Source organism: Phyllopteryx taeniolatus, chromosome 5 (assembly GCF_024500385.1).
Source record: "Phyllopteryx taeniolatus isolate TA_2022b chromosome 5, UOR_Ptae_1.2, whole genome shotgun sequence".
NCBI classification, from domain to species: domain Eukaryota; kingdom Metazoa; phylum Chordata; class Actinopteri; order Syngnathiformes; family Syngnathidae; genus Phyllopteryx; species Phyllopteryx taeniolatus.
This window is the reverse complement of record NC_084506.1, coordinates 24,591,325-24,604,114: the sequence shown is the minus strand read 5'-3', so window position 1 is coordinate 24,604,114 and position 12,790 is coordinate 24,591,325. Positions and strand designations below refer to the sequence as shown.

General features: G+C 39.5%; 1 protein-coding gene across 5 annotated transcripts in view; it reads left to right on the top strand.

Annotated features, from left to right (window-relative positions):
- pik3c2a (phosphatidylinositol-4-phosphate 3-kinase, catalytic subunit type 2 alpha) overlaps positions 1–12,563 on the top strand; it is a 45,447-nt gene extending 32,884 nt beyond the window's left edge. For all 5 annotated transcript variants that reach the window (XM_061774079.1, XM_061774075.1, XM_061774077.1 and 2 more), the window contains 15 exons: positions 401–581; positions 1,250–1,354; positions 1,438–1,530; positions 2,440–2,569; positions 2,658–2,794; positions 3,624–3,793; positions 3,911–4,067; positions 5,871–5,980; positions 6,259–6,466; positions 6,555–6,679; positions 7,215–7,332; positions 7,401–7,482; positions 8,050–8,156; positions 8,237–8,362; positions 11,153–12,563. In XM_061774079.1, the coding sequence (XP_061630063.1) occupies positions 401–581; positions 1,250–1,354; positions 1,438–1,530; positions 2,440–2,569; positions 2,658–2,794; positions 3,624–3,793; positions 3,911–4,067; positions 5,871–5,980; positions 6,259–6,466; positions 6,555–6,679; positions 7,215–7,332; positions 7,401–7,482; positions 8,050–8,156; positions 8,237–8,362; positions 11,153–11,335 (2,032 nt within the window). In that variant the 3' untranslated portion in view covers positions 11,336–12,563. The remainder of the gene's footprint in view (positions 1–400; positions 582–1,249; positions 1,355–1,437; positions 1,531–2,439; positions 2,570–2,657; positions 2,795–3,623; positions 3,794–3,910; positions 4,068–5,870; positions 5,981–6,258; positions 6,467–6,554; positions 6,680–7,214; positions 7,333–7,400; positions 7,483–8,049; positions 8,157–8,236; positions 8,363–11,152) is intronic.
- The last annotated feature ends 227 nt before the right edge of the window (positions 12,564–12,790 follow it).

Here is a 12,790-nt window from a genome sequence, read left to right as displayed (position 1 = left end):
AACTGTTATGGGTTATTACTGTTTGTAAAAGAAGTTATTCCATATAGAATGTTATTTCAAAAGGCATGCACATTCAATATTCACCGTCATTTGCAAGTGCCTTTTATTTGTATTTTTTTTAAGACAGGAGAGATTAAGTTAAATTTGTTGGTGGGTTTATTCTACAATTTACGGCAATCATCCACCTGTTACTAGGAAGTGCTGAGTAATGACGTAAATGTGCGCTGAATTGTTTTTGGCTCTTATGTGAAGCTGCTGAGAGCAACAAATAAATGGACAAAGCAACTTGAACATGTATTATTATTGGAGACTAGCATATACCACACTCCTTTGGTATGGTATGTGTACTGTTGTTTACGGCTTAAGAGAAGAAGTGTATCATTAAATGTGACGTTGGCAGGCTGCTAAAGGACGCCGTGCAGGATGCGGTGTGGGGGCGACGTTATGAACGCGTGCTTGGCGCCCTATTGTGCCTGTGCGGGACCAAACTGCGGGCCGAGCTGGAGAAACAAACCCAGTTTGTCACGTTGCTTGGAGCCGTGGCCGAGAGGGTGAGACAAGCCGGAGGGTCCACGAGACCGGTAAGTCTGTCCGTGTGCCAATAAGAATCTCTAAAGTCATACAATGCGGAATTGAACCAATAAGATGGTTTGACCTTAGAAGTTCCACTGTACTGTATTATGGCTCTTAAACCAGGGGTTTGTCATCAAGGGTCACATTTGATTTTAGAAATGGACAGATGGGCGAGGTCAGTAATAGAGAGGGTAGGAAAAAAAGTGCATGTGTATGTAAAATAGTTAATTTTAATTACAAACTAATTCATTCCATATTTTAATTGTACCATTTAATTATCATTGCTTAACCAATTTAAAAAATATATGTATTAGTAAAAAATATTGTACTTTTTATTTATAATGGACAAATTAACCAATTATCTAATCAAATAAAGGTTAAAATATGTAATGTTTTTCACATTTATTTTATGTACATTAAATAACCAATTATTCAATGAGCTAAATGAATGAAATGAATGAATGAAAATATATACATACATATTCATGAAAAATAAACTAAATTGTACTACCCAATTTTGTTCAAAAATTTTTTTTTTCTGTATTGTCTGTAATATACTGTATATTGCATACCTCTCGATAATGTAAATGTTTGGTGGAGCTGTATGTGGCCCGCAGGTCATGCTTTGACCAATCACATTGTTACCAGTGACACATGTGGCTGTGTGTGTTTTCAGGTGGCACTTCTGGAGGGTCTTGAAAGCGTTCAAAACTTTTTCCAGAGAAGTTACTGCCGACTTCCCCTCTTCCCCAGTCTGGTGGCCAAGGAGCTCAACATAAAAGTAACACACACGCAGAGGAAATATATTTGGGGGGACTTTGGTTGAATATAAAATATATAAAGTAAAACTTGTTTGTGTGGCAGGCCTGCTCCTTCTTCAACTCCAACGCTGTCCCACTCAAGCTGGCTCTGGTTAATGCAGACCCGCTAGGAGAGGAGATCAATGTTATGTTCAAGGTACAACACACACCTTTTGAAGAAACTTGCAGGATGTCAGACAGTGTTTTAATGATCACATCACTGATTCCCTTTACCATTGTGGTCATTGAAACGTCTCATCTATTGAGCGCTGCTCCCCCTGGTTGCTTAGAAATCAAACTACAGTATAATTTGTATCTGACTGGATTTTTACACGCCATGAGTCAAGTGACACAATTCCGATTTTTTTTATTGTTTTTGTTTTTTTAAATACATATTTATTTATTTGCTCGCAAGTGGCATGATCCTGATATGCATCATGGCAGCGTAAACTTTAAAAAATGTGTGGAATCTGATATCTGGCCTCTTCCAAATGTGTATTAAAAATCGTATGTGTCGGATATCTGCTAATGTGAACACAGCGTAAACGCAGCTCGGATACACTCCGTTAATGTCAGCTTGACATCATCCAAATGTCGTTTGGTAGCGTATACACACCAGCGTCTGCCCAAACAACAAAAATAAACACCTGCTGGGAATCTAAAACAGCAAAAGCACGGACCATTAAATATGGTCTAAATATGCTACATTACAAATGTCAATCAATTTTTAAAAAGTACTGACAGTGGAGTAATGTGAAGGTTACAGTCTGCCCAAGCCAACTAAACTGTATGCAACTTTGAGTATTTTTACTATTTATATACTGCATTATTGTTTACCTCTGTGTTGTTACTACCTAGTGTTGACATTTGTGAAGTTACTCAGATGCAATTTGGATGTCTGTATGCTGTTTTTTTTTTTTTTTTTTTTTTTTCAAGATTCGTATCAATGTATACACAGCCATATCTGATATGTGTCACTTGAAATGTATATGGAAATGGCTCAGAATTGGGTACATCATCCTGAAATCTAAATCCAATCTTACTTATTTGACTGTGATCACAATAGGTAGGAGAAGATCTCAGGCAGGACATGCTTGCGCTGCAGATGATCCGCATCATGGACCGCATATGGCTGCAAGAGGGGCTGGACCTTCGCATTGTTAACTTCAAATGCATCTCCACGGGCAAGGACAAAGGTACCCAACACTACAAGCCCTGCCACCAGAAGTCGAAATACGTTTTTAACACATCCGAAAAGCTTAAAAGTTGCGGTGTTGTTGGCAGGCATGGTGGAGCTGGTGCCATCCTCCGACACCCTGAGAAAGATCCAGGTGGAGTATGGCGTCACCGGTTCCTTTAAGGACAAACCGCTGGCCGAGTGGCTTCGCAAGTACAACCCTGCCGAAGACGAGTACGAGAAGGTCCGCAAAAATCAGGAAATCAATTTGCAATCATGTGCATGAATTTGTTCCTTTATTAACTGCACAGGCAATTTTGTTAAGCCACAATTAAAAATGTTTTTTACCACTGTACAATTGAGCAAATTGAAATGAAACCACTCACCCTTTAAAAATGGGCACCTGGCATGGGCCGGTATCAGATTCTGACAGTATGATAACCATGAGCAAAACTATTGCAGTTTCACGGTATCATGGTATTGCAATTAAAGCTCTAAATGGTATTATTTTATGTTTCGGTAAATAACCTTTCCATTGAGTTGAGGCTACTGGTATACAGCCCATGCATAAAGGGCATGTAACGAAGAGGGAACAGGAGGACAGTTATAGGTATTGTGTAAATTAACTATTTATATCTGCTTAATTAATTGTATATTTTTATTGCATGTATTATATATTCTACTGATGTGCTAGACTATTTTTCTATTTCGCTGTAAGTCGATTTCTGGAATTCTGTCATCAGACTCACTTCCCCCATTTTGCCATCACTGGTACTCTTTGTCTTAATAAAAAGAAAAAAAAAAAGAACATGCTGACCGAGCTGAGATTGCACAGGACCGCTCATAAACAACTGGAGGATGCATCCACAAATCATCCTTGTTTCTATAGCTTAATTAAAATGCATTACATTTTGGTATAAGTCTGTAATATAACAAAATGCCGAAAGAGTGAAGAGCTGTCAACTTCTGTTTGTGATGAATGTGGTCATTTTCTCAATCTACAACATCAAGCGTTGTGGCATAACTAATGTTTTCTATCTTTCCCACCCACACTCCTCTTCCTCACTCTGCAGGCGTCTGAAAACTTCATCTACTCATGCGCAGGCTGCTGCGTGGCCACCTACGTGCTGGGCATCTGCGACCGCCACAACGACAACATCATGCTGCGCTCCACTGGCCATATGTTCCATATAGACTTCGGCAAGTTCCTCGGCCACGCCCAGATGTTTGGCAGCTTCAAAAGGTGACAGTGGAGGGAAAAACCTCTTTGATGGAGTTGCTATTTTGTTTCCGTCTGCTGAATGTGTTTTTTTTGTTTTTTTGTTTTTTTGTTTTTTTTTCTTTTCTGTCCTGGCACCAGGGACCGAGCCCCATTCGTGCTGACCTCTGATATGGCGTACGTCATTAACGGCGGCGAGCGTCCCACGAGTCGCTTCCAGCTATTTGTCGACCTCTGCTGCCAGGCCTACAACCTCATCCGCAAGCACTCCGGCCTTTTCCTCAACCTGCTGTCACTGGTGAACACTTACTACACACACAATCACACAACAAAGAAGAATATATACGTGTAGAGATGAAACGGTATGAAAACAGTTATCATCAACATCATGACCAAAATTATCACGATAAAATGTAACTGAAAGAACTTGATACATGCTCCCAAAAATTGTGACGCATTCCATTTTTAATTAAAAATAAAAAATCAATTCAACAACCCTGTGTACTTTTTGACATTATAAAATGTAAATGGGTCAAATGAAAATGATGGGTGGGATCCTATACTGCACAACTCATGCCTTTCCGAAATGTTATTTCATTTGTCCATTCATGAGCAAAAACAGGGTTAATATCAAAAAACAGAGAAGGACAATTGAAACTACTGTTCATGCACTTAAAAAAAAAAAACATTGTATGGAAATATCCTTTCATGACGAAAAAACTAATTGTAAACAGCAGCACTCAAATTTAATTTTCTCACATAAAAGACCCCACAAAATGTACTAAAAATGATCAACGGCAACAGTGATGTATTAAATGGAGAGTGGTTGGACTCAATTAAAACAATCTGATTAGACATTTTTTTAATTCATTAATGTAATTTTAATCAAATAAAACATAATTGATGCAATGACCAATGTTTTACAATTCAATTGGTTTTTGGTCATTAAAGACATTTTCCATCAGGCTACTGCTTACACAAACCGAATGCTGCCATAAAATATATAAATATTATATGATTATTTATATCAGGCGACATTATTCACCAGGCTCTAACTCCTAATTTCAAGTTGACTACATTCAAGGACTTTTTGTTCAAGGCTCCAAGAGTGAGCTCTCTGTCTGCTGCCTGAAGGCTCAAGTCCGAGATACCTGCACTTCAGTGCGAATTCCTTGATTTTCACAGTGGAGACAAACTCTGGTTGCGGTTTTCTCGGTGGCTCCACCTTCTTTATTGGTTAATAAATAAATATTGGGCGGCAGTAGGTCATCTGTAAGGGGTTTTATAGCCAAAGGGTCAAAATCCTGCCACGGACAAAAATGAAAAATGGCACCTTGTTGTGGGAGAGATGCTAGTCTCCTTCCTGGCTACTCTCGAGGTGCCCTTGAGCAAGGCAGTGTCCTCACCCCATCAGCTTAGGAGGTGCAGCACTGTTTGTATGCCCCTTTCACTCTGACATCTCTGCATGTGTTTGATTTGGTTCTACGATATACTGAACAGGAGAGTGTCAGGTTGAATTTTCTCTTGAGGGATTATAATGAGTACAATAAATTCAAATTCAACTACATTAATGTAACCTGTTACACAAACGCAGCCTACCCCTCACTCGTTCTCTTTTGCTTGACCATAAAGGTACCACGCACACAGCAAAGCACATTAAAATCCAGTATTAACAATAAATTACAATTTGAAACAGTAATACTTAATACTTTCTATTATAATTTTCATCACGGTTTGTCTGCCATATTTACCCTCACACAGAAATCTCAACTTCATTTTTCACAGGATGTTAAATTTTTAACGTAGCTCAGCCGTCTCCCAACTCGAGCAGAGTTTGCCTCACTGTCATCGTGCCTCCTGTGTGCAGCGATAGAAGTCTATTTATAGAACATTCAAAATGGCGTCAGAATGCTGCAGTTCATTATGTCTCATCTCATTATGACGTAGCAACAACAATTCATTGTCCAGTTGATTGCATGTTTATGGTTTAATTAATCTGATCATTAAAAAAACACACTTATGTTTCTTTGTGGTAACAATTGTACAAAATTAACTTGAAGTGACTTTTTCAACTGTGCGTGTTTATCTCATCCTGTCTTAGATGACGTCGTCGGGGCTTCCGGAGCTGACGGGTTCTCAGGATCTGAAGTACGTTTATGACGCGCTGCAGCCGCACAATACTGATGCAGAGGCCACCATCTTCTTCACCAGGTATGTCAACCCTCACAATCATTATAAAGACCCCTGAAATTTAACTCAAGGAACAAAGTACACACACAACTGTAGAGAATGATGGCGACATATACCTGGGCAAACATAAAAATCAATCTTGAACAGGGCACTGTGTTATCTAAGGTCAAGTAGAAAACTACACATTTGGTTTAAGTTTTGTTAATCCATTTTGAACCGGCCACTGTGTTGTCTAAGGTCAAGTAGAAAACTACACGTTTGGTTTAAGTTTTGTTAACAAATTCATGACATCACTGCAGACTAATCGAGTCCAGCCTGGGCAGCGTAGCCACCAAGTTCAACTTCTTCATTCACAACCTGGCCCAACTGCGCTTCTCTGGTTTGCCGGCTAACGACGAGCCCATCCTGTCCTTCTCGCCCAAGACGTACACCATGAAACAAGAGGGCCGCATCCTCCACGCCGCCATCTTCTCCTTCCAGAAGAGATACAACCCAGACAAGCACTATGTGGGTTTAGTTTTTTCTTTTTAGAAGGATGTAGTTGTTGGCTTATTGTTTAAATATTAAACTTCGCCCCGTCCTTCCCTCTGCGCAGACGTATGTAGTGAGGCTGCTCAGGGAAGGCCAGAACGAGCCCCAGTTTGTCTTCCGCACTTTTGATGAGTTTCAGGAGCTTCACAACAAACTCACCATCATCTTCCCGCTCTGGAAACTGCCAAGGTAGAACTCCACAAGCCTTGCATGATCACCATTCTGAAAATTTTAGTTATTTACCACTGACTTAATGTTTTTGTGAACATTAAAGGTAGGAAATAGGTAATTTAACACAAAAAAAAATTTATTGTGGGAGGAATCAGAATCATCATGAATAAAACTTACCATGAATATAAAACTCTAAAATGAAAAACAGTAAGTAGGGCATTCTGTTTGTCTCAGAAGACATTTCGCCTCTCATCTGAGCAGGTTCATCAGTTCATGCAACAAGGCTTTGGTAGGATGCACGAGCCTAGTGTGTTTTTAATATTTATTTGGATTTATTTTATAGAAGTGATTTTATACAAATAGTGACTTTAATTATGACTTTACTACTGTGTTAGTGTAGCCCTAGGTTATTGATTGCACGGTCCCACTTGTGGGAAAAATTCAGTCAATGCTGTAGAAAGCTAACCAGCTCACTCTTGTGGATTAAATGTACACTGCAGATACAGTACTGATTTATGTATTAATTGTTTTTACAATTGATTTTTCTCTCCAGTTTCCCGAGTAAAATGGTCCTGGGCCGCACCCACATCAAGGAGGTGGCTGCCAAGAGGAAGCTGGAGCTTAACAGTTACATCCACAACCTGATGAGGAGCTCTGCCGAGGTCACACAGGTACACACACACACACACACACACCACTAAGTTGTTCTCTATTGTCATCTAATGTTGTTCTTCTCTAGTGCGACCTGATCTACACTTTCTTTCATCCGGTGGCGCGGGATGACAAGACGGAAGGTTTGGAGGCGACCTCAAGAGTTCCTGGTAAGCACATATGGGTTGGAGGCCCAATCATTCAGATTAAGAAGTCTTTATTTACTCTCGAAGGGCATATAATTCATAAATAATATTTAAATACTATTAAACACTGTCAACAGTATATTGAAAATTTCAATTAAGTCAAAGTGGAACTTAAAACCAAATAAAAGCATACTTATGGAGAAAAGCAGCGAAGTGTCAAGAAGTGAGGAAAAGTTAGTCTCATAGCTTGTGCAGGTCTACTGAAATCGCCAGAAAAAACATTGCAGACTGGGTAAAGAATTAGTGAAGCTCCATGGAACATGAACCTGTTTAACGACACCTTTCACATACCATAAGGTCTGAGGCAGACTAGACAGAACTAATAAATCGACCAGAATATAAACAAGGACACACACAACATTGTGGATTGACCATATGTCAAAATCTACTAGAACTCTAATCGTTCGTCTTGCTGTTTTTTTTGCTGTGCGCTTGTTTTGGTTAGCAACATACTTTCCATAGACTCAGCAGTTTACTTTTTACTGTCTATGAGACTTAAAAACTTAAGCTTTTGTGTTGGGGCTGTTGCAGACCCCCCATTGAGTCCTACTTCGGGCCGCGTGGAAGGCGAGGTGAAACTGTCCATCTCGTACAGGAATAGCACACTCTTCATCATGGTCATGCACATTAGAGATCTGGTAAACAATCCCAACATTTAACACACGGCTTGGAGGCATTCCTTTTCTGCTCACACTTTATCCTCCACTATCCATTACAGGTGTCTGAAGAGGGGACGGATCCCAACCCATACGTGAAGACATACCTGCTCCCGGATCCCCACAAGACCTCCAAGCGGAAGACCAAGATCTCGAGGAAAACCAGAAACCCAACTTTCAACGAGATGGTTCGAAAACTTCAGTGACTATGTAGCGTGTATTGGCTTGGATAAAAATGTAATTAATTTGGGAAAAGATACGAAGGAAGGTAAACGCCTGCCTTCACTCCCGGGTTAGTTCGATTTACGCTTTAACGTTAAAGTCAAACTAATTTGTCTCGTAAAGGGGCACCACGTTACTTTTTATATGTATAAACGTTTAGGAGAAAGCGACGACAAACCTTTTATCAGTCTCATAATCGAAAGGTTGCTTTATTTTATGAAGTACGAGTTCTAAATGACAGAGGCTTACTTAAACTCAAAACGCACATAAAACAAAACCAAGAGTGGCATTTTATAGAATATTTAATGAAATCTACGAGGAATCTATAGGGAAACACAGAGAGGCTAACGAACAAAGAAAAGGGGAGAGGTGGCCAAAGGCCACCCCGTAGCTGGGGAGCTGATAGCCAGCCACGAAGCAAGACAAGCCCAAAGAACCAAGAGAGGAAACAAGAAGAGAAGGCTGGCAGCGGGAGTCAGGGATTAAATACCCCGGGGGTGTGTCGAAGAGGACCACACCCATCGGCTTGAAACTAGTCTACAATTTTGACCCATAAAATGGGTTTAAAATCATATATTAATATCAAATACTCCCAACTTTGTACTCTTTATTCACAGGTCAAGCATATAGAATGACGGCTTAAACTTTAGCAAATCAACTGCTTATGGTTCAAAACACATTTCATGCTGCTTGGAGTTTCAAATAAGGACAAACTGTTCTCAAAGTCTTGCCGCTGCACCGGGAAAGTTAACACACTGACACAGAGATCAAGGCATACATTTGGAATATTTCTGCAGAGTTCGTGAAACATCAAAACAGACATTTATCTTTGGCTAACAAACAACTGAATGAAAGTTCACGGGTTGCAGTACTCTCCAACGCCAGTGGGTGGCACCTTCCGTGCATGTTTGGATATTAAGCAAATAGTTCGCTGCTGTATTTGCATTCCATTGATCTGTCCCAGCTTGGTCTCCCAGAGAGAGGATCCCACCTTTTGGCTGCTGTCAGTTCAAACGAAGAAAATGACTTTTTGATGACTGCAAACCAAGATCTTGAGGGGACCTGCTAATTAATTTAGGCTCCATTAGGCATCTTCTAGTGGCTGTCTCAAACAGCAGGGCCGCATGTATATTAATTTTGGGGGGTTTGGAGGAATATTATTTAAAAGACAAATCTACACACACAAAATAAATCTATCATTTATGTACAAATAATCTTATTGGGTTAAATTTTTGCAATTTCCAGTTTTTTCAATGGGGATTTACACCAAGATTTAATGGGATCATCTTTGGTATAATGCCTACACATCATATACTGTAAAATCCAGTTACAGATATAGAAAAATACAAACCCAAATTCCAATGAAGTTGGGATGTTGTGTAAAATGTAAAGAAAATCAGAATACAATTATTTGCAAATCCGTTTCAACCTATATTCAATTGAATATACTACGAAGATGAACTATTTGATGTTCAAACTGATGAACTGTTCAAACTGGTGTTTGTTTTTTTCAAATATCCTCTCATTTTGAATTTGATACCTGCAATACGTTCCAAAAAAGCTGGGCCGGGCAACAAAAGACTTGGAATGTTGAGGAATGCTCAACACATACTAGTCAGGTGAATAGGTTAATTGGAAACAGGTGAGTGTCATGATTGGGTATAGAAGGAGCATCCCTGAATGTTTTAATTGTTCACAAACAAGGATGGGGTGAGGTTCACCACTTTATGAACAACTGCGTGAGCAAATAGTTCAACAGTTTAAGAATGTTTCTCAATGTACAATTGCAAAGAATTTAGGGATTTCATCATCTACGGTCCATAATATCAAAAGATTCAGAGAATCTAGAGAAATCTCTACACGTAAGCAGGCGAGGCCGAAAACCAACATGGAGTGCCAGTGACCTTCGATCCCTCAGCAACACTGCATTAAAAACCGTCATCATTGTGTAAAGGATATTGCCACGTGGGCTCAGCAACACTTCAGAAAACCATTGTCGGTTAACACGGTTCGTCGCTACATTTACAGATGCAAGTTAAAACCTCAATCATCAAGAACACCAAGAAAATCCGCCACAGTCAAATGTGCTGTGGTCTGACGAGTCCACATTTCAAATTGTTTTTTAAAACCATGGGCGTCATGTCCTCCAGGGCAAAGAAGAAATCAATTGTTATCTATGATTGTTATTAACTGGATTATCAGTGCAAAGCTCAAAAAGCAGCATCTGTGATGGTAAATACGACAAGGGAGACCCCGGACTGATGAGCAACGTAAGTTGTACATCAAGCAAGAATGGGAAGGAATTGCACCTAGAAAACTTCGACAATTAGTCTCCTTAGTTCGCAGATGCTTATTTAGTGTCATTAAAAAGAAAGGTGATGTAACACAGTGGTGAATATTCCCCTGTCACAGATTTTTTGGGAATGTCTTTCAGGCATCAAATTCAAAATGAGTGAATATTTGCAAAAAGACAGTTGATCAGTTTGAACATTGTCTTTGTAGTCTATTCACTTGAATATTGGTTGAAAAGGATTTGCAAATCATTGTATTCTGTTTTTATTTATGTTCTACACAACATCCCAACTTCATTAGAATTGAGGTTTGTATTTGCACAAAAACAAAGTGGCTAAAGCAAGAGCTGCAACTAGAACTCAGGCCTCACACAAAGGCCAAAGACCGGTGTCCTGTCAGAGGTGTTGAAGTGCTGTCTTGCATCCATGTAGTAGGATTAATAAAACGCTGACTTTGCTCCTCAGCTGGTGTACAGCGGCTACAGCAAGGAGACGTTGGGCCTGCGTGAGGTGCAACTCAGCGTGCTGAGCGCAGAGTCCCTGCGTGAGAACTACTTCCTGGGTGGGATCACACTGCGCCTCAAAGACTTTGACCTGGGCAAGGAGACAGTCAAGTGGTACAAGCTCGCTGCTGTGCCCTACTTCTAAAAAAAAACAAAAAAACAAAAATCCCACCTGGATTGTTTCTGTGACAAAACAATCTCAGCTTCCTTTTTTGTCTCTCCTTCTAAACTTTAACAATGAGCTGTAATGTTTTGTACATTTTGATATTAGAGGACCAAAACTGCTCACTTACTCAAGAGTAAATATAAATATATATAGAGAGATAGACGTGTTTATTTTTTAAGGACTAGAAAGAAAAGGGTTTTTTACAGGTTCTCCTTCCTTTGGGGGGCGTCACAGTTTGCTGCTTTTACCGCAGATACTTTGGGGTAGTTTGACACATCAGATTCCAAGTAATAAACTACAGGAGTCTCCCTGAAAATGTAAAGTATGTTACTTTTACTGCAGACACTCTTTGGGTAATTTGACACAGCAGATTCCAGGTAATAAACTACAGGATTTTCCCTGAAAATTTAAAATTTGCTGTTATTACTGCAAACACTTTTGGGTAGTTTGACTCACCAGATTCCAGGTAATGAATTACAGGATTCTTCCCGTAAATGTAATGTTTGCTGTTTTTATCGCAGACACATATGGTGTAGTTTGAGAGAAGGTTCAAGGTATTAAACTACAGCATTCTCCCTGAAAATGTGCCAAATTTAGCCGAAAAGGGCGGCAAAATCCGACTACTTAAACAGGTGCCTTAGCGATGAATCACAATCTCTTTTAATGTGGCCTTACTGTTAGATTTTTTTTCAATAACCTCACAAGTCAATATATTCTGAAAATGTCAGTTTTTTGTTGTTGTTGTTGGGTTTCTTGGGTAAAGATGGGCTTCCACTAATTGCAAACTAGCTGGTATTAATGGAAAGAGAGCACACTTTTAGGGGAGTTTGGGACTTCACTTCCAGTGCCTACACATTCATTTGGAATGTTCTGGGTTTCTCCCAATCAGCACTTTTACACACTCACACATGGAAATAGAAGAAGGGAACAAGAAAACTCACTAAAGATGTTTTCCAGCTCCTTGCAAGTGTCTTCACAGATCATGACTATAATGACCATTCATGAAAAAGCGACACTTACTTTAATGATTAATACCAACTTGGTTCCCTCTGTTAGTGTCTGTATAAACAGAGTGTTTGTGTTAACATGGCCAGTTATTTATTTTTAATTGGTGACTTGTAACTCCCCCCCCCCCCCCCCCTCAACGGATCAGTGTGTGTACTGTCATCCCTCTTTCCTAAAGCAAATTAAATGTTTTTGAAACAAATGTGAAGTTGTCTTTGTTTTCCCTGTATGACAATAGAATTAGTCCTCCTTCTCCCCGCCCCATCAGATTTTTTTTCACATCGTTGCTAACATCTTGATTTAGTTTTTTGTTTTTGTTTTTTTACAAAAGATGTGCTTACCACTAAACACACCGTGCTGTCCCAATTCATCAAATTAGTTTTTATTTTATTTATTTTTATTTTTTTATAAACTAAAACCAAGGTTTGC